The sequence below is a fragment of the Ailuropoda melanoleuca genome, chromosome 3, assembly GCF_002007445.2.
Source record: "Ailuropoda melanoleuca isolate Jingjing chromosome 3, ASM200744v2, whole genome shotgun sequence".
In the NCBI taxonomy this organism is placed as follows: Eukaryota; Metazoa; Chordata; class Mammalia; order Carnivora; family Ursidae; genus Ailuropoda; species Ailuropoda melanoleuca.
In genome coordinates, this window is record NC_048220.1 from 98,273,938 (window position 1) to 98,296,524 (window position 22,587).

Here is a 22,587-nt window from a genome sequence, read left to right on the forward strand (position 1 = left end):
TTCGTGCCTGCTATTAGTCAGGGGACCTTACTTCCCAGAGGGAGAACCGCAGGGAGATCACAGGTTTGGTCCCGTTTGACTGGGGCCACAGTCAGGACTGCAAAGTGGGACAAGGAGATAAACCTCTTCCGTGAAATCACGACACACAGCGTCTGGCTGACATTACAAGAGTGCTGGCTGGCCTTATGCGTATCCAGACAGAAGACCAGCCAAGGATGTGTCTCCGGGCAAGGGAGCACTGGAGCTGTGCAGTGTCCCCAAGACCAGACCGCGGTCCCCACCCCCACATCAGAATCACCCGCAAGCTTGTTAAAATGCAGCTTCCTGAGCCCCACCCCGATCTACTGAATAATAATCGCTGAAGGTGGGGCCGAGAACCTGAATTCTGTTTTACCTGAAAGAACTACTTTCTCTGTGGATAAACTAGACTTATCGAAATAGTCCTATGGGGCCCCATGTGGGACTCTTTGCTCCTCGGGGAGCCTGCTTCTCCCTCTCCCTCTGCCTGCCGCTCCCCTGCTTGTGCTCTCTCTCTCTCTCTCTGTCAAATAAATAAATAAAATCTTAGGAAAAAAAACAAGACAAAACAAAATAGTCCTGTGGGGCAGAGAAGGGGCAAGTGCAGGTTCCTCTTTCTCGCCCCGGTTATCTGGATGCTCAGAGCCAAACGCAGGGCTCTGCTGGAGCCACCGGGCTTCCTGGCATGAGGACTCTCAGGAGCTCTATTCCTGGCTCCTCGAATTAATTCTGTCACTCAACTTCTGTGTCCCCTAGCAAGCTACCAAAAGTCTTCCTGGGACAGCCAAGATGAATAAATCAGTCAACAAAGCAGCCATTTATTAAGCACTTAGCCAGGAGGCAGTGCTATGTGCGTTACATCTTACCTCATTTAATCTCACAACAAACCTAAGATCAGGCACTATTATTAAGCCCATTTTACAGGTGTGGGAACTGAGGCTTAGCGAAGCTAAGTAATGTGCACAACAGATGCTGGAATTCAGGTCTCTAACACCAGCGTCCATGATCTTAAGCACCTACCGCTACTTGTCCGTGGTGTAGGTGAAGAGGGGTGGCCCCACACTTTTCACACAGGTCTGGTCCCCCAATCTGAGTGGAAAGGGGGGACGGAGGCTTACCCTGAACCTTCTTTTCCATAACTAGCACACCATGTTTACTTAGATTTTATGTTCAAATCAGTTTTTTTTTTAATTTGACGATGCTTTTGTGAACACATTGATGAAATGCTTTTGTCTTACTTGCCTTATTTTATGTATGTATGTACTTACGGAAGGGCACAGAAGGGCCCACCTGTAGTGATGGAGCCACTATAAATGAATTAGTGAAACTGTTTCACGTCGACTTTATAAGAAGTTTTCCATTCAGTAATCTTTGACGATTTGTTGGGGGTAATAAATACATTTTTACAGAAAAAACCCTGGCGAGTTGATACATATTTTAATCTATGTATGTGTGTCCGTGAGTGTATATGGGTATCATATGACAACGAAAAACAAACTGTGGAAAGGTCCCTTCCCCATCATCGTCTAGCTATATTCCTTAGAGATACCCATCGTAAAAAGCAGAAGTGCGCGCACGCACACGCAACACACACACACTCGCACACACACGCGATATCACAGAACCAAAATACGATGCAACTTACTTTGTTCATGTCTACATATGTCTTGGATACAAGACGCTTTGCTTTGCTGTTCAACTTGAGAAGAACTTCTGTTTCCCTTGAGGCCTACAAGGCAGAGGGAATGGGAGAAGGCGCTCTGAGCTGGAGGTGATGTCTCCGCCCAAGCCAGAGCACCAGGTCGGGTAAGCAGCGGGACTGCCGGCTCAGCAGCGCCCGCCTTCTCTGGATGGGACAAACGGAGGGAGGAAGTGTGCGGTTGGGAAGCTCCGCTGCTCTCGCCCGGGTTTCCAGTCCCCCCGCCCCCCGAAGAAACTACAAGGAAAGTTAGCACGGGAATCTGCGACCACCTGAAACTCTGCGGGGGCCCCAGGAACTTCCCACAAGGCGGGAACCGGCGACAGCGCGCGGTAACGGAGGTGTCGGCGGCGGGAGTGCGCTCCTACCGTGGAGCGCAGCAGCGCCCTCTGTCGGCGGCTCTGGGTACGGCACGCACCTATAGGCTTGTTCTTGGTCTAGGTGTTCACGCTGGTGTTTATGTGCTGTTCATGCGCAGACGGGGTGGGAGTGTCTAATATCGTGTTCAACTTTCATCACTCTTAACAGTGTTAAATTCTGCTAGGAATTTCTAGCTAATTCTGCTAATTCTGTGCATTGATATAGAGCTCCTAGGGCCATAGTTCTGTGTGCAAACGAGTGTGAGGTTATATAGTCTGCGTGCCCAGAGGGGTGTGCCTTGAGTGTGTCATGGTTGTCTATATGCCTGACTGTGGCTATTTCACTCTATGCTCCCACCTATGCGTGAGCAAGCACCTATAAGCATGGGCTGTACCCCTACATATTTGTGTCTTAGTAGTAATACACACATTTTTATCATGTTCCCGGAGCTGTGCCTGTATGAATGTGCAGGCGTGTGTGGTGCATGAACCCACAGTGGGTGATAATGGTATGTTTCTGAAACCCAGATGTTAAAGGAATAATGTAGTGGAGGGGGAACCCAACTATACGAAATCCTTTGTCCTTCATCTCATTTTCTTTGACTGTAGGAGAACCATAAAGTTTGCTTTTGGGCCCTCTAACGTACAATTGCTTGATCTTGACCTGAACCTCCCTCCTGTGTGACCTCTCCTTGGCCTTGCTTCTCCAGTCCGTGGAGCCTAGGGTGGCTGCCTGCTGCAGGCTCTAAGCACATTGACCGTGATGTCAGTTCAAAGAAGTGAGCATCCCATCTCCTTCCTTTTTCCCCACCCAAAATTCATTTCCTCTTAGTTCATTACCTGGGATTTTGATGCCTGTGTTCCCTCAGCATTATTGATACACATGGGGAAAAAAAAAAAGGAACTTCTTGAAATTCCCCTAGAAGGTTTTGAGAGTTGTTTTCAGTGTTGCAACTTGAACAAGTCAGTTTCTAGTTTAAGTTTTCATCAGAAAGCTTGGTAAGAGTCGGGTATATAAGCTCCACTAGCAGCAGCAGCAGAAGAAGAAACAACGGTTTCAGACCCAGCGAACCCTGTGGCCGGGCCAGAAGCAAGGTAAGCACTTCCTTGGCCCCTGCCACCCTTCCACAGGCTGCCAGGCTTGCAGCCTGGCCAGGGGTAGTGCTTTTTGAGTGCTCCCCCTGTTCCTGGCATCCTGGAGTGGGTGGATATCTGGAGGCATTCCTGGTGACTTACCTGCTGGGACAGGAGCAAAAAGTCAGTACTTTGGGGGCTGATGTAGAAAGAATTCATTTTAAAGTCAACTAATGATAATTGTATACCAAGTTCTGTGAACGAACGCACATTTTATAGAAAGGTTTGTTTTGTCTTCTTTTAAAGTGGTATGTACGTAAAAGTCTGTTCCTCAATATTAATGCCCATCCATTAAGTTGTATAACGTGAGTGGTGCTTCCCTTAGGACTGTAAACTTTTTAAAAGCTGTTCATTCATTAAGTCAGACTGAATTCAATAAACAATTGAATTCATACCCACACGTCGTAATTGAAAGGTGCACAGCATCCGTGCCTCAGTATTTGTGTTGGGTCCAATAGTCAGTTGGGATGATCGACCAGACTGACAGCTGGGTTATCCAGATTTTGGGGATTCACTAACTTTGGTGCTACCTTAAAAATGAAAAGCAACTGCATTGTTTAATAGTACTTTCTGAAGGGTTTTCAAATCTGTGAGGAGGAAAAAAAAAGATTATACTGTACTGGTGCCTTATAGTTGCCCAGATAAATTGTGTGCAACAATTTTTAGGTTAAAAATAATGATCAGGTTAAAATATCATTTTAAGCAAGAGATTCCCAAACCCCAGCTGATGGCCCACTTTTTTTCAAATAATTTCAAGGTATCAGAAAGAATTTGGACAACCTTTTCATATTCCTTTTACTGAGGTTTTATGTTTCTGTACACTCATTCATTCTTCTAATAATTAATGAAATCCCTCAATTCTAGAATACTGATGCTAACCTGTGGGGGGTATAGTGTGGAATAAGAAAGGCATGATCCCTGCTATCAGAGAGCTCAGTGTGGCAGGGAAGACAAACATAAAGAAATAACGATATTATATTGCGCACTCTCTCTCTCTCTCTCTCTCTCTCTCTATATATATATACATATATGTATATATATACAGTTGTAGTAAGTGCTGTGAGTGGAACTCAGAGAGAGCAAATAGCCAGTAGTCCTGACTTCCTCTGGGCACCCTGCTAGATACCTTACCTGAATTCTTTCACTAACTCCTCACCACAACAGGATGCCCATTTTACAGGCTGAGTGTGAGGCTTAAAGAAGTCAAGTGACTTGCCTAGAGTCACACAACTAACCAGCAGCAGAGTTGGGATGCAGGTGCAGGTCTGCCTGGTTCTGGAACTGGGGCCCTTTGAATGTGCTACCCATGCCTGGTGGGACTATGTTTTACATTTTTAAATAACAATTCTTTTTAAATTAAAAAGTAATAAGCAAGATAAAACTTAAAAAAGAAATGCCCACCCAAGGGTCACAGGCAAGCCCATGTTGCACCAGCATTAGGGAGCATCGCCATACCACAGACCTGGTCCCTGGGTCCTGTATACCAGGATTTCAAGCATTTAGAAAACCTACAAAATTACATGGAAAAATGTTTTATCCTCGAGACTGTCAAACTTAGCGTGCCGAGGAAATGTGGGCTGTGAAGTATAGCTCTCTGGTATCCGCTGATCTGGAGAACAACACCGTAACCCCATGTCGCCCCGTTTTTGGATTCTCTGAGTTGTATTAAGAGAGTGACCTGCCACCCCCTCCACCCCCCAGCCAGGGGTCCGTGGTTTAAAATGTGGGTGATACTAAAATGCAAGTTGTCTCTTAGAATCATCACCAGGGCTCCCTTGACCCTGAAGTGCAGTTCACCTGAAATTCTCAAACAATCTAAGGCTAGGAGGAAGTGCTAGACACAGAGGCAAAGGGAAAACCCCAGCCATAAGATGGAGCAAAAGAATCACCAGGAGATGCCAGGAATCTCTGTTCTTTCCCTTCCCAGAGTGCCGGCATCTGGGCTTTACAGGCCCATGTAATTGCAATACCCCTAGGGCATTTCCCTACAGCCAGGCACAACTTTTTGGTTTACCATTGTATACAAAACAGACATACCAAATTTTTCCTTTATCTCTTCCACTTGGTGCAAGCTGACATGTAATTGGTTGCCTTCTACAATATGTCATCTCATTGCATTGTCTCCACAGCCCTCTGAGATGGGTATCATGTCCATTTTATAGATGAGGAGACTGAGGCTCAGAGATCATTTGAGCAACATCACACAACCAGCGAGGGGAAGGACCAGATCCAAGCCCACGTCTGCTTGACAGCAAGCCTGTGAATGTCCTAACTGATGCCCTGTGGCCACAGTTGTAACCTGGACTAAATTAATAGACGTGCCTGTGAAAGCTGCAGGGGCAGAGCGCTGACTCGACAGGAAGGCCAGACCTAGTCCTGTGTCTGCCACTCCCAGCTTTTGTAATCTAAGGGAATAAAGTACGTGGCAAGGTTCTCCTACGTTAGCAGTGGGTCCCCAAAGCCACGGTTTGTGACTATTCAATCACCTCAGCCAAGGGATGCTCATTCTTAAGGTATCTGGCCAAAAATTTTGAGCCTTATTCTTTGTATGATTTATTCAGTGGTCTCTGAGCACATGTTCCTGCTCAGAGAACTTCGGTGCTCTCTGAGATGGATGGAGGTGTTTCCGAATGAAATTAAGTAATAATCTTCTCCGCCTAACTCACAAGTAAGGCACAATTTTCATATTCTAAAGATTTGCACAAACCCTGGATACTAATCTAGATGGAGTTTTACTCTAAGATGGTGGCTGATTGGGCACAAAATGACACATTTCACTTTTCATAGTGGGTATGTCAATATTTTATGGTCTTCTCCCAAAGAACATCTCGATTTTCAGAGCTGTGGGCCCTAAGCATGGGTGAAACCAGGGGTTCTCAAAGTGTGGTCCTTGGACCACCAATATCAGCTTCTCCTGGAAACTTTTAAGAAATGCAGATTCTGAGGCCCCCCTCCCCCCACCCCCACCCCAACACACACCTGCTTAATCAGACACTCTGGAGGTGAGACTCGGCCATCTGTGTTTTAACGAGGCTTCCAGGTTATGCAGATGTGCGCTCACATTTGAAAATCACTGGTTTCGTTGTGTAGAAGGAAGTAACCTTTGAGTTTGGAGCAATTACCATCTAAACATGGAGAGAAACTAAACCTGGCTGCCAGGTGGTTGCCATAATTTGAAAGATAGCCTCTGGTTATCCCCCCAACCCCCCAAGTCCTTTACCCCCAGGCGTAACTGCACATAGCACCTTGCATACAATGATACAGGGCATAGATGGTCTCCCCGACTGGAGGGTAGACACTTAGCACATGGACTTCATAAATGGTTATTGAATGGAAGTGTTTGCTCCTAGAAGGCAGGACCCAGGCCAGAAAATCATTTTTTCACTCCCAATGACTCTAGCTCAGAGCCCTTTACCTGGTAAGTACCAAGTGTATCATTGCTGAATGGTAATCCAGCTAAGTCATGTTCCTTCTCTGAGCCCTGGGCTTCTCACCTTAAAAATCAGAGGATTCTATTGGAGGGCGGGTCTCCTTCAGCTCCAGATCGTCTGTGGTTCTCTCTTTGGAGATGTTCTTACCCAGAGACTGGCACAGGGCTCCTGTAATTCATAGAGTATTAGTCTGACAGTGCAGACAGGAGAGAGAAAAAAATCAAAATTAAAAACAACGCACATAGAATGAATATGGTTTGCAAAGCAACTGAGTAACTCCTGACATTGTCTCTTCTCTTTTCCCTCCTCTTCTCTCTCTTTTCCTCCTTCTTTTGCTCTGTTTCTCCCCCTCCTGCAGATGCAGCTGCAGCAGCTGGTCATCTCCTGGTTCTCCCTGGTTCTGTTGGCATCTCCCCTCATGGCCGTATGGGAACTGGAGAAAAATGGTAACCAGGCTCTCCTCTGTGGCGGCCCTGAATTCTAAGCCAGGACTTAGCAGGCAGGCCCTGGGGGGAAATCAGACCGAAAGGGGCAACCAGGTCTTGGGGCCTCCTAGTGAGTGCCATCATGGGAACATGCAGGCCGTCTGTCCTTCCTTCACCGATGAGGGTATCTATGTCACTTGGCTTTCATATTAGATTCCAGAATAGGAGCTTTTTGTGGACTATGATGGGAAAGGCTATATGGACTTCACAAGTATTACTAAAAACCAGCTGTATCATACAATGAAAATTCCAAAGTGAAGGATTTGGAAAGATTAAGAACTACGTGCTGTCAGCCTCCCCCCCACCACACAATATTTCTCCCTGCATTGCACAGAGAGGACTCCCCTCTGACCAAGCACTTTGGGGGAAGCATAGGATTTACACTCACATTGACTTGGGCTCAAAGACTGACTCTGCCACTTATCAGTTAGGTGACCTTGAGCTGGGTCACCTCTAAGGCTGAGTTTCCTCAACTGTGAACCAGGGATTATCAAGTGACACCGACTACACGGAGGATTGAAGGTTAGTGAGTTCAGGGGACAACTCAACACCGGATTGTTCTGGCTGTATTCAAGAGAACCTGTTTATAATCCCAATGATCGATAAAAATTACTAGTAGAATAATAGAACAGGTAGATATTAGTAAAATAAGGGGTTCGTCTACCCTGTTTTCTCACATACAGTAAATAATGCATTAACTGATTGTTAGTTGTTCCTGAAAGGTCTTCAGATGTTTCTCATGGAAGCCAACATAATGTTGGCAATTACTATCTGTAATTGTATCCTGGTAATAATAGTTAATATTTATTGAGCACAGTATTTCATTTAATTCTCACAACAACCGTGTGAAATAGGGACTGTCTGTATCCCATTTTACAAATGTTGCAAGTAGAGGCTACAGAGATTAGATAACCGCCCCAGTGTCACAGACCTGGGAAGGATGGAACAGGGACTTGATCCCAGTTCTGTCCCATTTCAAAGCCTGTGCATTAAGTATTTGAAGAAGGTTTTACAAGAAGGACATTAGCAATTGTTTCTTACATGCTTGGAGTACAGGAGGAAACAGGCATGGATTAGAAGTGAGGACATTTTAGCTAATGATCAAAAATAATCTGTTGACAGTCAGGAGAGAACCACAGTAGGAAATGGATACCTGAAAGAAATTTTGGACTGTGCCTACATTCGTAATCAATTCGAGAGGGCAACAATCCAGCCATCTCCCCTCTGCCCAAGGAGTTTGAGAGTTTTAGACCCTCCCTTGAGCAAAGGCAAAGGCCTGAGCCAGATGACTATGCCAGATCCCTTCCAATCCTGGGATTTTTAGTGAGCTCAGGAAGCTTGGCCCTTGCATAGTAAACCCCGAAGTTACTTCTAATTTGATAAACCACAGAAATTCCAGGAAGTCAGTGTGAGAAATAGAGGGCGGACGACTTTGGAGGCAAGAGGAAGAGATGAAGGAGGAGATAAAGCCAGGCACTAGGTTCTAGATGCTCTTCCTCAGGCTTCCTCTGGCAGTTGTTGTCCCCTGCCCTTGGGGAAGGGTCTTCAAGGCCTACTGAGTCTTAGTTGTGACGGGAAAATAGCCTTGCTGTTCAGTTGCTGGGTGAACAAAGAAAAACTTGAGAAAGCCCAAGGTGCCACGTGGGTTTACGTCCACACAGCTAATCATTTCCAAACAGTTGGGTCCCAAGTGCTTTTTATCTCATGTCTTTGTTACCCATTCAGTAGTTATAAATCACTCTGATGAAAAGTGAGAGCATTATATCCCACAGTGCTTTCCATCTGGATGCCAACAATAAGAGTCACCATTTATAGAGCATTTAAGGGCACTATGTTAAGCTGTTGTATGAATTTGTGTGTATAACCCATGTCTCGACCTGCTGAAGCAAGCACTAATATTTTCTAATATTAGAAAATATTAATTTTCTAATACTAATTCTTCGAGTAATCAAATGTCTTGCCTCAGGCCACAGGCAAGGATAAGCTATCGAGCTGAATCTAAACTCAGACCTGTATGTGACTCCAAAATCCAGGCTCTTAACTGGGTGGCTCTCAAACTCGAGAGGGCATCAAAATCATCTGGAGAGCATAAAAAACAGATCATCAGGCCCATCCCAAAGTTCCTGATTCAACAATTCAGGTGTTGCATTTCCCGCAGTTTCCTAGGTGCTACTGCAGATGGGGGTCCAGTGACCACGCTTGGGGAACCACTGCATTAAATGACCCCAGTTCATTAGTGAGTGATGCACCCACAAATGAAGCTGGGATGGGACCCACTCATTACCACGCTCTGCTAGGCCATTCCTCAAGTGCCAGTTAGAGACTCAGGTTAAAGGTCCACTGCCAAGCCAACAAGGCAGAAGGCCTGAGATTGAGCTCTCGTGCTTCTAAATTCATGTAAGCTTGCTTAGCCACTTGGTTTTGGCCTGCTCCTTTGTGAAATGGGAAGACCAAGATCCACTGAACTGCTTCCTAAGAGTGTAAAATTGTTTTCAAAAATAGAACGAAAATCTCCATTGGTGAGTTTATGCGATAAGAACCTCAAATGCCCGATAAATCCTCAAATGCCCGTAGAAAATTATAGGGCAGTTTCTCTGTGCAGTCATCTGACCAAACTTTGGTGTGTGAATAACAATAAGCAACACTGAGTTTACAATGGTAAGCACTATGCTAAGGGCTTTATTCGTTTTGTTTTTTTAATTTAATCCTCATAGCCAAACCTACGTCATGGATACTATCACTGTCATTTTACAGATGAGGAAACTGAGGCTCATGGTGATTTGCTACCTTGTTCCAAACCCGCTAACCAGTTAGTGGGGACAGGATCTCAGTGCTGGTCAGTCTTTCTTGGCATCTCTCTGCCCTGCCTTATTCTCCATGCAACTGAAATTGCGCTGGAAGTTTCTTCACCAGGCCTTTGGTAAAGTGTTGTGTGCTGTTCCCATTTTTCAATCGTATCAAGGCCTTCCCCATCTCCAGCAAATCAGAGCTTAATTATTAAAGACAGGCTGCCAGTTAAGACTCGATGGCAGCTATAAAACTCTTTGCCTATCTCTTCATGACCTTAAACCCAAGTAGGGCCCAGCGACCTGAGATCAAGCATCTCAGCAAGCATTTGCTGTCACGAGCAAGGTTGTGCTCTGGCCGTGCCGACGCACAGGTGGTTCAGAAAACCCCGTCTTGGGGTTCATGGAGTTGACAGTCCAGCTCTCCACGCCCTGTGCTCTCCAGTTTATGTTGTAGAGTTGGATTGGCACCCGGGCGCCCCCGGAGAAGTGGTGGTCCTCACCTGCCGTACCCCTGAAGAGGATGACATCACCTGGACCTCGGACCAGAGCAGTGAAGTCTTAGGCTCTGGTAAAACTCTGACCGTCCAAGTCAGAGAATTTGGAGATGCTGGCCGATATACCTGTCATAAAGGAGGCAAGGTTCTGAGCGATTCACTCCTGCTGATTCACAAAAAGGAAGATGGAATTTGGTCCACTGATATCTTAAAGGAACAGAAAGGTAATTCCATTGGCTCAGATGATATCAATTTCCTTCTCTCCATAAGAAATAAATTTAGAAATGTAAAAGGTTAAGACATGATTAGTGTAGTTAAGGAACCAATATCAAATCCCCTACTGAAACCACCAGCAGCTATGTTTTTCTTTGCTTTCTTAGACATTTTGAGGAATCAACCATCCAAATCTCACGTTCAGAGATTTTTCATAGTGAACCTGGCTGGTTTTCCTGAAGTTCTTTTTAAATGGCTGATGGAAATCAACCAATGCGTGTAGTGCGTAACTCAGCACTGGGGTGGCAGCCTTGAAAAATGTAATGCCTCCCTCTGATGTGTTAGGTGCATGGCATAGGCTGCAGAATCAGCAACCTATTGAGACATTCCCAGTCCTCGCTGGACTGCCTATCGGGAGCAACATCATCTCCCAAGGGAAGAAATGGAAGATCGTCTTTCTTGTACCTCTTGGTGGCCTGTGGTTCACCATAATTAAAATCTATCTGAAAGAAGAAACCTCCAAATATTGAATTTTTGTTCTTTTCAAATCCAGAATCCAAAAATAGGATCTTTCTAAAATGTGAGGCAAAGAATTATTCTGGACGTTTCACCTGCTGGTGGCTGACGGCAATCAGTACTGACTTGAAATTCAGTGTCAAAAGCAGCAGAGGGTAAGTGAAACCACTCTGGTTTCTCAGTATTTTGCCAAAACTATTTCATTAAGAAAATAAGGGCAACCTCACCATGGCCTATCAGTTACTGATAAGGAAGAAAAACAAAGTCAAACCTGTATTTTTTCAACACCCCCCTCCTGCCTAAATTGGGGAGAGAACATGGAGATTTAAGTTAATCGCCTGAACAAATGTGTGGGTTAGAACAGGGTATTACTGGGGCCTGAGAATAGCCTCTGCTGTGTTTGAACCCACTCATCCAGATTGCCTGGGGATGCTTCATTAAGGCTCATAGCACCGTGGGGAGAGATAAAAGGAGAAATCGAAGCTAGAATGACTTGCCAAAATTGCACCTTGAGATGAAAATAGAAACAAGAGCTCCAGGGCATAGATCTTGAAATCCCTGAAGCCAACTCCAAAATGCTGAGGCTTCCAGAAATTTTCCCAGAACCACCTCAACTCCTTTTCCTTCTGCCGACACCACTAATCCGAAGTTCATTGTTTGTCCGATACACTTGGACTTCCCCTAAGAAACCAGTTTCCATGGATACTGAACCTATGTTAGCCAGTCTGTGTGACTTCCCTCACTCACCATTGAGGTTCCTGAACAAGGCAGGGGGACAGAGCAAACCCCAGGTGATCAGCCTGGCCTTGCCACCATTGAACTGAGTACATTAACCTCTGGGGTCTCCCTTTTCCGTCTTGAAAATGAGAATGCTTGCTAAAGGAATGCTTATACAAATGCACAGAGACAGAGATGCCAGTGCTCGTCGTGATGTTTTTGGTAATCAGCAGGGGGAAAGTTAAATAAAGTGCGGTGCCTTATCCTCCAGCTTAATGTGCAGCCATCAAAATGGTTAACCCAGTCTGTGTGGTCTGCCATGGAGCGCTCCCCATATGTTCCGAGGGGGAAGGGATGGTTATAAACCACACACCTATATATATAGTTGGATCCTATTTGATGAAAAATAAAATCGTCATGAGTATATATAGACAAAATATGCGTGTATCTATATGTCCATTTGGCTATAGAATTGCTTTGCATATTCATAGACAAAGGTCTGGAGGGATACGACAAGCTATGAATAGTATTTCTATTTGGGGAGTGAGACTAGGGTTAAAAGAGACGCACACATTTCACTTACACACATTTTTATCTTTTTAATTTTTTAAAAAGTTAGCATGTATGGATTTTGTCATTAAAATGGGAAAAATGACTTTAACCTTTTAATAAGGAGATTTAACCAAGGGCTCTGGATCTAAACATTTCTGGATTCATTTGGCCAGAGGCACGGACACGCAGACCTGTCTCTAAATATTTGTACCGCCTCTTGTGACAAAGCTTGTTCTCCTGGGAAGGTCAGTTTCTAACCCCCTGAGGAGAAATCAAACCCGCTGGAGAACTTGTGTCCTCAAACGGCTGTCTGGCTCCAGCCGCTGGGAACTGACCCACAAATGGGTGACAGGGGGTAATGTCTGTCTTTGATTTCAGCTTCTCTGACCCCCAAGGGGTGACATGTGGAGCAGTGACGCTCTCAGCAGACAGGGTCAGAGTGGACAACAGGGATTATAAGAAGTACACGGTGGAGTGTCAGGAGGGCAGTGCCTGCCCCACAGCCGAGGAGAGCCTCCCCATCGAGGTCGTGGTGGACGCTGTTCACAAGCTCAAGTATGAAAACTACACTACGAGCTTCTTCACCAGGGATATCAGTGAGTCCGCTTAACTCTATGTGCTTCGTAAGGGTAAGCGCCCTTTGTCACACGTTCTCAATGCCCCATGCACCGAGGGAAGGGGTTTACATGCATCGTCGCCTTTATTCTGCACCCCCCAAAAGAGTACAGTGTAGATGCTAGTCTCTGCATTTTAAGGAAGAGAAAATTGAGCCTCAGGTTAACTAAAATGCCCCAGATCTCACAGCTAGCAACTCAGACCCAGTTCTGCCCCACTGGAAAAAGCAGGCTCTTGGCTAACCTTCTCTCGGCTGCCCAGGCAGTTTCCATGGTGAATCCAGGAGGACCCCCTCAAGCGTAAGATTTATCTTCAGAACGAAGGCTTCTCTACTAATTGTAGTTATTCTCATCCAGGCTTTCTCTAGCCTTTGAAAAAAAAAATCTTCATTATTGGAATATAAGCCCCTCCAAAATGGACATCTATTTTTTTTAATCAGCAGATGGAGATTTGCCATTTGTCACTTCCTTTGCCATTTATCCATTGATAACATAAAAATCAGAGAACCACAGAACTTGCTCGAGCATTTGTGGAGAAATTACCCTTGGCGGGTAGGGGGAGGTTTGGGTTCACCTAGGACGGCCAGGGAAGGTCTCTCGGAGGTGATATTTAGCTGAGTTCTGAAGGAAGGAAGATGTCAGTTGTGTTAAGAACAGAGAGAAGAATATTCGAAAAGCACCTCCAGGAGCCATGGTCTTTGGGCTTTGGACATTCCGTCGAATGTCTCCTCTGCGCTCATCTAGACAAAGGTACGCTCCTCGAGGACGGACTCTCCTGGGATCCTCGCTCCCCTACCTCCACGTGTAGCCCAGGAGCTCTTTGTAAAGGAGCTGGTGCTCACTGCTCATTAACTGAATGAATGCACGAGCATAGAGACCACCTGGCTTCAGTTGCCACAAGCCAAGTCAGTGCCAGATGCCGTGAAAAGACAACAGAAAGAGCACTAGGTGGGAAATCTCTCATCTCATCCCTAGCGAGAGGCTCAGCTCAGGTCCGAGTTTGGTGCCCACAGGCGTACTGAGCACAGGGAGGGTGGTCCTTCCCCACCTCGGCCGGATGTGAGTCTTGCTGTGTCTACAGAATTTCTCCTGAGCAAGACGCAGAGGTGGTTCCTCTCCCGGGCTCATCGGCTCGTGCAGGGATGAGAAGGATTCTGAGCCTCTCTCGGGTTCAGCCAGAGAGGAGGGGGCAACTGGTGCAGACACCCGCATGAGCACCGGCAGCAGCAGGGGCGCCTCATGTCTGCCAGCCGGGTGCCCAGAGAAGTTAAGTAACCGTCCTCCGGACTCATAGCCGGTCAAAGATGGAGGTGGGATCAGAAGCCGGAATGACCTTATACCAAAGCCCCCTTTGGAAACTAAAGGGTGTTTCTTTATCTTCCTCCACAGTCAAACCGGACCCGCCCATGAACCTGCAGCTGAAGCCGTTAAAAAATTCTCGGCAAGTGGAGGTCAGCTGGGAATACCCCAACACTTGGAGCACCCCGCATTCCTACTTCTCCCTGACATTCTGCATACAGGGCCAGGGCAAAAACCATCGGGAAAAGGTAAGCTGTGACTCCAGTGCCATACATCCAGGTTTATGCAGGCCCACATCTGGGAGACGAGTGATGACAGCTGTAGCTAACAATTATTTAGCACTTTCGCCGTGTCTGAGACTGCTTTAAGGGTTTTACATGGCTCTCTCCCTTAATCCTTAACATAACCCTACAAAGGCAGGCAGTATTATTATCAACACTTCACGAGTGGAGACCCTGAAGCTCAGAGAGGTTAAATGACTTGCCCAAAGTTACCCAGCTAGGAAGGGCCAGAACCAAGAAACCAGTGTGGTGGACACAGCCACGTCCATGTAACTACCCACTCTACCGCCTCCAGTCTGGTCATTAGTGCTTGCGCTCAGAATTGGTCCTCACATAGGAAATCTGGGCTCCAGGAGCCTCAAATTATCATGGTTTCAATTTAGTGAGTAAAATGAATGATAGAACATGCATGCTGTGTCTCACCCGAAATAATTCCCAGCTGTTCCATCGATCGTGAAATGATTTTGAGCAGAATGTTACAGCTCACATAGGCTAAGACAATAGCTTTCAAACTTTCCTGCCTTGCCCTCATAATCCCAAGGTCCAGAAGGCACTTTCATAAAGCCCAACACTTCTTGGACCCCAGTTTTCGAAGTCACTGGACAAAGGCCTTATTCAGGATAGTCTTTAGCATTTGGTAGGAAGTCAGTCATTCAGTCACTCCCTGAGAACTATTTTTTGTAGGGGGAGGGGCTAGTCTGGAGTAGATGTCACCTAAGTATTATTTAAAATCTTGATATGTATGTTCCCTACATAAGATTTACATAATTGGAGCATCGAACTTTACATCGGAATCCAGGGATGTACTGTATGGTGACTAACATAATATAATAAAAAATCATTTAAAAAAAAATAAAAGTCAACACTAAAAAAAAAAGATTTACATCATTAATAGATAATATTTACTGAACACTTTCTACCGATTAAAGACTTCATTGAGAGTTTTACATGAGGATTAGCTTTAACTTTTACACATCTGTGAGACAGGAAGGATTATTATCCCTCTTTTATAAAGGATGAAACAGAGACACAAAGCCCAAAGCATTTTTCTGTGGTCACACAGCTAAAAGTTAACAATGCCTGGATTGCAGCACGTTTTCTGATAAAAGGATCAGGATATCGTATTTCAGAATATCCAGGGGACAGCTAGAGCATATGTGCCTTTGTCCCACCATCAGCCTAGTGCAGGGGTGAGCGTGCATGGGGCCTTCAGGCAAGGCACCTGTTCTAGAAAGGTGAAAGCAGGACCAAACCATCTCTCCTGGGCTGAAGCAGAAAAGCTGCATCTGCATTTAAAGCTTCTATCGGTAGGTGGCGCAAGTTCTACACACTCCACTGTTCATTGCCACCGCGGTGCCCGAAAATCTAGGTGTACTTGTTTGGGGAGATGAAGCTTTGCAGAAATACGCCCAGCCCATCTTGTGACTGCGTTGCCAAAGACTTCCCTCTCCCTTGCAGAAAGAGAGACTCTGCGTGGACAAGACCTCGGCCAAGGTCACATGCCACAGGGAGGCCAAGATCCGCGTGCAAGCCCGAGACCGCTACTACAGCTCGTCCTGGAGCGACTGGGCAGCTGTGTCCTGCACTTAGGTGAGCAGGCCCGCGAAGCCCAGCCCGCCCCTGAACACTCAGTGTCCCCGGGTGCAGGGCCATGGTGGGGGGCAGGGCAGGAGAAGAAAGCGGAGATAGGGTGCCTGGCACACAGTCACCAGAGTCAGAAAGATAACATTTGTTGTTTAAACAGATACTATTTGATGCCCATCGTGTTCTGGGCGTTATGCTGCGTACAGAGATAGTGCAGTAAAGGAAACAGGCATAGGTCCTGCCCTCCTGGAGGAGAAGGCAAAGAAGAGAGAGAGAGAGGTAGCTAAGAATCAGAGCAAGGATAGCTTGCAAGCTGTGTTCAGGAGTTAGAGCCTTATCCTGCGAACCCTGGGGGAACACCAAAGGCAACCGAATCCTAGGCCATGTAAGTTCAGGCTGGGCCCTTCTGACACGGCATCCCCAAACCCAATTGCCCCAGTATTGTGCCATGAGAGATAGGAAGGGTTTGCTGCCGCATTTCTAATTCACAGAAACTGCTGGTGTTCTTTTTCAGGTTCCAATCCCAGGATGAGACCTTGGAGGGAAAGTGGAAGTTATTATGCAAACTTTTCTCAAGACTCAACAGAATAGGCCCCCAAAGTTATTTTCTACCTAATTTGCTTTTTGTAAAGGATCATTAGCATGTCTTTGCAGTATTTTTACATTTACATGCCAAACGGCTTGTAACTGAAACAATCAGCTACATTATTTATAGATTTTCCAGCTAGCAGGTTGCCACTGACCTTAATGCTATTTATTTAAGTAATTTATGTATTTATTAATTTATTATTTTTATTGAACACTTGTGTGCCAAGATGGATTGTATGTTTCGTACTCTCAGGACCTGATCTGTAAGGAAGAGGCCCTATTACGCAAAATGTGAATTTATGTGTTATTTATACTGACAACTTCTCAAGCGAGACTACAACGCATCGGTTCTATGACAACCAGTGAGAACACAATGTTCTCATGCCAGCACCGTCAAATATTTGTGACGGATGAGAACACGAAGTGGTTAAATAGAGGCATGGAGACGCGAATCCATTTGAGAAGGTTCTGGAGACGGAGATGCTGGCTCCTGTATCCATGAAGACTTCCTTGAGGTGGTGTTGATAAAGCGAGTCAGGGCCACCTACCTATACTCCTAAGCAAGTTTAGTTTCTGGATGGCTGAATTTAGAAAGGCCTAAAAAATAAATAAATAAATAAATAAATAAATAAATAAATAAATAACTGAAATTGAGATTCAGCTTCAGCTGCCCTGACAGTCCCTACACCCATCTCTCTGTAAGACATAGGAGGGGGACCCAGAGACATTGTGTCTGGAAAGTGAAAAGGTCTGATGATCCGAGAAGAACCAGTAGGGCCAAGCACGTAAAATTGTCAGAATTGCCAGCCGCTCCTTAATAGCCAAGCAAAAAAGCACGCAGATGCAAAGAAAATGATCAAGAATTGCTTACTTGTCCGCGTGAGCGAACCCGACCCGTGGATGTGACCAGACAGTGCCCACCACTAAGGTGTTACTGCTGAGTAATGAATGTGCTTTCTGTAAAATGATTTCACGTGTCTTCTGTTTACTTGTTTTTACATTCTGACGATGAACTAATAAAAATATAACTCTTCTTTGCAACAATATTTTGGGCTTTCTCAGCTGACTCGAGGATCCTGTTCCCACATTTACCAGGACTGCATTATCTGTCCCCTGCCACTTAAGAATTGCCCTTCTTTGAAGCAATTTCACTTCCAGTTTTGCAGAGTTGCCCTTTCCCTTTATAGGATTCCCAAAGTCAGTGTCTTGCTGAGCTCAGGGAATGTCCCTGTGGTCTGACCACGGGGAACTCTGCAAGGGCACCGAACTGCATTATTTCTTCTTTAGAGGTTGGATACTTTTGCGTTGTTCACCTCCTAGCCTGGAATCGACTCTACTAGTTCCAGAGCACCAGGAAATAAAACTCCAACCTGGCAGAGTCATGAACATCCCATCCCCTAGGGCCAGATCCAGTGTTACGGAGGGTTTGTCGTGTGTCTGGACATGTACTAGCCCTGGGGGTTAAGGAGTTCCAGAAAACCTTCCCCCAAACAGTGCCCACTCCTGGCACAGTTTATAAGGCAGGGATGAAAAGTTAACTTCACTACCGCTAAATGCTAAGATGTTCAGTATATGGTGCCCTGGGGTAAGAACAAAGGAGAAGAAAGTGTAACCCGGAGTCGCCCAGGAAGGCTCAATAGAGATGGGGAGGTCAAAGAAAGGGCAGAGCCTGCCCGTTCCTTTGGTGCCTCCCGTGAAAAGAGCAAGTGGTGGGGTCCGAGAGAATGGAGTCCATTCATTCTCTGCTATCTTCAATGGCGAAGTGTATGCCTGGGCTTCCTTGCAATGGCAAGGTAATTATAATAGGGATGTTGTAAGTGTCCTTATTTGAAGTGTCTCCTAGAGCCCTTATTCTACTCTGCTTCTGACCTGGAGGAATGGTGGAAAAGTTCTGTCATCCTAATCCGACATTTGAAACCTATCATCTTGCATTATGAGCCCACACTTGATAGCACATGGTTGGTTAATAACAACTCTTTGTCCTCCTACAGGGCCTTTCATCTAGAGATACCAAAACACTGAATGGGCACTTAATGAACAACGCTAACCAAGAAAAAATAATTAATCACATTTATGAGTACAGAGACCAGGGGAGCTTTCCCAAAACTTCCGGCCAGTGTGGGGCAGAGCTCAGAAGTTCTGGCTCCCACCTGACATGACCTCTTAGCATTCAATTAATTTTAATTTCTGTACATACACTCAAGAGTTTTTGTCTTTGAAAGATAGTCCCCAGGACAGTCCTTTTTTATGGGGCATCTATCCACTACAAATGTGTCAGATGTTCTAGCAAAAGAGCTCAGGAATGGGACCCAGGAGCCTCGTCGTGGCCAGCCCTGCGACATGACCATGTGACCCTCAGCAGGACACTGGACACAACCTGCTAGGTGTCCCATCACTACTCACTCTCAACTTCTTTCTCTCCTCCTGAGCTCTAGGTTTTGGAAGCTAAGTAATCACTTTTCTAGCCACGCTGGCTGTCCAGCAAGGCCATGAGACCTAGTGCCAGCCCATGACATGAAAGAAAATTCCACTGGCGTTCTTCTGAGAAAAGACAGAGCCACGGCGATCATCACCTGTTCCCTCCTTCCTCTCTTGGGCAAATGAAATTTAGGAAGTCTCAGAGGAAACCCTGCAACCAGAATGGAAACCATCATGCTGAGACTGTCAAGATAAAAAGACTCTGGGTCTCTAGCAACATCAAGAAGCTGAACCAACCTCTGTAACTACCTACCCCAGACTTCTTGTGTTAGATGTGCGTGGTTTTTAAAATTGTGGTAGAATACACATAAGAGAAAATATACCATTTTAGCCATCTCTAGGTGTTGCATTCAGTGGCATCCACTACATTCAAATTGTTCTGCAACCGTCACCACCATCCACCTCTAGAATTTTCTCTTCTTCCCAAGCAGACTCTGTACCCATTAAACAATAACTCCTCCCATGTTTGTTTTCAAAACAGAAAATAAATAAACTGAAAGTTAAATAAAGATATTTTCTTAAACATCTAGCTCCCCACCTATGAGAGGCACCTGGCCACGTCAGAAAAAGAACCCAGGCCAGCACTGGTAGGAACTGGCATCTGACACTTACGGAACATCTGGTATACCCCTTGGGAAGCCCTGGAGCCATATCCAATGATGCCAGGTGGGGTCCAGGTGATACGCTGCCTGCCTGAAGAGAGGTAACCGTGGTCAGGAAGCTTGTGCCAAGGGCAGCCCAAGCCTGAGCAGGACTAAGCTGGGTGGGGGAGGGGGTTCAGGCAAGCAGCTCCCATGGGAAAGACACCTCTGTTGTTCCTTCATTCACTCAACAATGTTTTTCTGAGTAACGGCGCTATCCCTGGCACCATCCTCAACCTTCTGGATACAAGGCTAAACAAGACCCTGCTCTCTCACTGCTTCTAGTCTCCAAGGGATTAAATGCTTGAAATTCTAAGCATGGAAGGTCACTTCTTGAGGGTTACGAGCTCTATAAAAGGAGATAATCAGTTTAATACCTGGCTCACAGTAAGCACTCAGTAAGTGGTGGCTATTTCCACTGACTAGCTCTGTGATCCTGAGCAAGTTACTTAACCTCTTCAAGCCTTAGTTTTCTCATCTGTAAAATGGGATAATAACAGTAACCACTTGACAGAGAGGTTGTGACGATTAATGGAATAACCCTTAGAAAGTGCTTGCAAAAATCCCTGATCCATGATAAGTACTCAATAAAAGCTGATTGCTAATATTCTTATTATATTACCTATAACCCAAAAAAAGAATAATTTGGGACCCTCTGCTTTCGTGGGGGTAGGGACACAGAGGGATCATTGTTATGAGATCATGATGTGTCTCAGAAGTGGATTGGGATGGAAGAAGCATTATCGGTCAATGAAGACATCAGTCAAGCTCTTCAGCGTAGAATCCCTTTCTTATAAATAAAATTGCAGGAACATACCACGATGCAATGAACCCAATTCCTGCCTTCAGGGATTGTACGGTCTGAAAGGGGCAAATGTGGTGAATACATATTTTAAAATATAGCTAGGCTGGGATAGGTATGTGCATCCTAAATATTTCTTTTTACAAAGGTTTTCAGCTCCCAGGAAGAGCCTTATTTCCTTTAGCCTTCCTGGATGCAATAATTTGGCATAAACCTACCAATTCACCTTACCTATAAATCAGATTTTAATCATCTCTTTCCATTTCATTGCAGTATGGCCCCCTCTTCTAGGACAGCATTTGTGAGCAAAATGCATTTGGACAAGACTTTCTCCATAGGGCCATATTATAACCAAGGAAATGAATTCCCTCTCTCAAGCTCATAAAATGCAAAAATAAAATCAGCATTCGGGCCTGGGCAGAGGAAAGCAGGCGCGCATACTGAAAACCCTCCTTCTGCAGGAAGCCCGCTCTGCAGGAAGCCTGGGTTCCGCAGGTGATGGGCGTCCTGGCAGCGGGTGGCCACCGTCATCCTTAGCCCCTCCGCCCAGTGCAGGCGGGTGTGTGACCGGCTGCAGGGCTCTGCAGCTTCTCACTAATCTCACCTGCCTCTTCCATAAGGAACATAAACCGTTTCTCCCCCTGCCCTTCACCCCAGCCGACCAGGCGGCTTCCCTGGCTCTTTGCAAAAGGGCCATCGCTAAACCCCTCATGGGGGGTTCCAGAAAGCTGAATATTCTGCCAGTGAATATTCGGGTGCTTGGGCAAGGCACCAAAGGAGAAGGGTTTGGAGGAGAGAGAGGGTTTGGAGGAGAGGGAAAGTTGAGGGGCAAATCTTGGACAAACCGAAGTGTCGAGTCCACTTCCTCCTTTCCACACCCACCATCCAACAAGCACACAGCAAACACTGGTGGAATGCAGGCTGCGGTGCCTGGAAGGATCCAGAATAGAGGGTGTGTGTGCACCTGGCCCCGGGCAAGGAGACTTTGGCTCGATCCCTGCTGCCCACTTACCAGCTCTGTACCCTCAGGCAATTCCTTAATCTCTCCGTGCCTCAGTTTCCTCCCTCTAAAATAAGTATGCTAGCAGGGCCAACGACCTTCCACGGGGATGTTGTGAGAATGTAAGGAAACCAGGCTCGCAGCACCCGGCACCTGCAAGAAGACCTCAAATGTCAGCTGCAGTTTCTGTTTTTACAAAGTCAGGCCAAAAAGGAGAAGCAGTCCTAATCCCACTGCTTCCTCCCTCCCCATGGAGAGGAGGGCCGGTTCGGGACATGAACATAAGTTTTCCAGTCCTGACTCAGAAATCTGTAGTCCTCCTGCCCATCATCCCTCTCCTGGGTGTGCTGCCAGCACCCAACAGTGATGTCCCCCCCCAAATCACAGCACACAGAGCCGTGCTCCATTTCAGCAATCACCGCATGGGCTTCACTGGGCCTTATTAAAACATTCTCCAGCCATGGCTGACCTCTTTCTCTGAAATCCCTCTTTATGCACTTTTGGGGTCCTTAGAGGCTCACCAGACCCATGGTCTCCCAACTTGCTTGAGCTGGAATCCCTTTGTTCAAGTGGAAATCTTAAATGAATTTCCACCATACACAGGCTCCGGGGAGAATGGTGGCCAAAGGGACTTTAGTTTTATCAGCAATGTTCTAATTCTTTACAAGAAGACTATATTAGCATATTTTCTGCATAATTAAAAATTAATTTTTTATAAAGTCCTACATGTAAAGCAGACAAAAGCTGAGCTGCTCTGGCTGAAGCCTCCCACCCATTCAGTCCCCTCTCCTACTCACCGCTGAGAGCCCTGGGGCCCCACTTCAACACCCCTAAACTCTTCAGAGCCCAGTTTGAAAACCTCTAATTTTATAAAGGAGGAAATTGAAGGCCAG

At 46.0% G+C, this 22,587-nt stretch overlaps 1 protein-coding gene and 1 long non-coding RNA gene across 5 annotated transcripts in view; one reads left to right on the plus strand and one right to left on the minus strand.

Annotated features, from left to right (window-relative positions):
* LOC105235717 overlaps nucleotides 1–6,811 on the minus strand; it is a 51,718-nt gene extending 44,907 nt beyond the window's left edge. For 2 of the 3 annotated variants that reach the window (XR_004624253.1, XR_004624250.1), the window contains exons 1-2: nucleotides 6,705–6,811; nucleotides 1,664–1,747 (exon numbers count right to left, since the gene is read on the minus strand). This is a non-coding gene — a long non-coding RNA (uncharacterized LOC105235717). Of the gene's footprint in view, nucleotides 1–1,663; nucleotides 1,748–1,989; nucleotides 2,098–6,704 lie in introns of those variants that run through there. The other variant, XR_004624251.1, reaches the window with a different exon arrangement.
* Nucleotides 1,599–17,808, plus strand: IL12B (interleukin 12B). 2 transcript variants are annotated; one of them, XM_019794949.2, is made up of 8 exons: nucleotides 1,599–3,171; nucleotides 7,000–7,087; nucleotides 10,358–10,633; nucleotides 11,176–11,293; nucleotides 12,786–13,003; nucleotides 14,411–14,568; nucleotides 16,060–16,191; nucleotides 16,700–17,808. In XM_019794949.2, the coding sequence occupies exons 2-7, from the start codon at nucleotides 7,000–7,002 to the stop codon at nucleotides 16,189–16,191; spliced, it is 990 nt and encodes a 329-aa protein (XP_019650508.2). In that variant the 5' UTR covers nucleotides 1,599–3,171; the 3' UTR covers nucleotides 16,700–17,808. The 2 variants fall into 2 exon arrangements, with proteins under 2 accessions (XP_019650508.2, XP_034512682.1); XM_034656791.1 differs by having other exon boundaries at nucleotides 1,599–2,122.
* The last annotated feature ends 4,779 nt before the right edge of the window (nucleotides 17,809–22,587 follow it).

What these genes read in the sequence shown, in the direction of transcription:
- IL12B (XM_019794949.2), top strand. Translation starts at nt 7,000, where the DNA reads ATGCAGCTGCAGCAGCTGGTCATCTCCTGGTTCTCCCTGGTTCTGTTG. An exon ending in ATGGGAACTGGAGAAAAATG is followed by an intron (nt 7,088 to 10,357) that starts GTAACCAGGCTC and finishes TGTGCTCTCCAG; the next exon opens with TTTATGTTGTAGAGTTGGAT. An exon ending in AGTGTCAAAAGCAGCAGAGG is followed by an intron (nt 11,294 to 12,785) that starts GTAAGTGAAACC and finishes CTTTGATTTCAG; the next exon opens with CTTCTCTGACCCCCAAGGGG.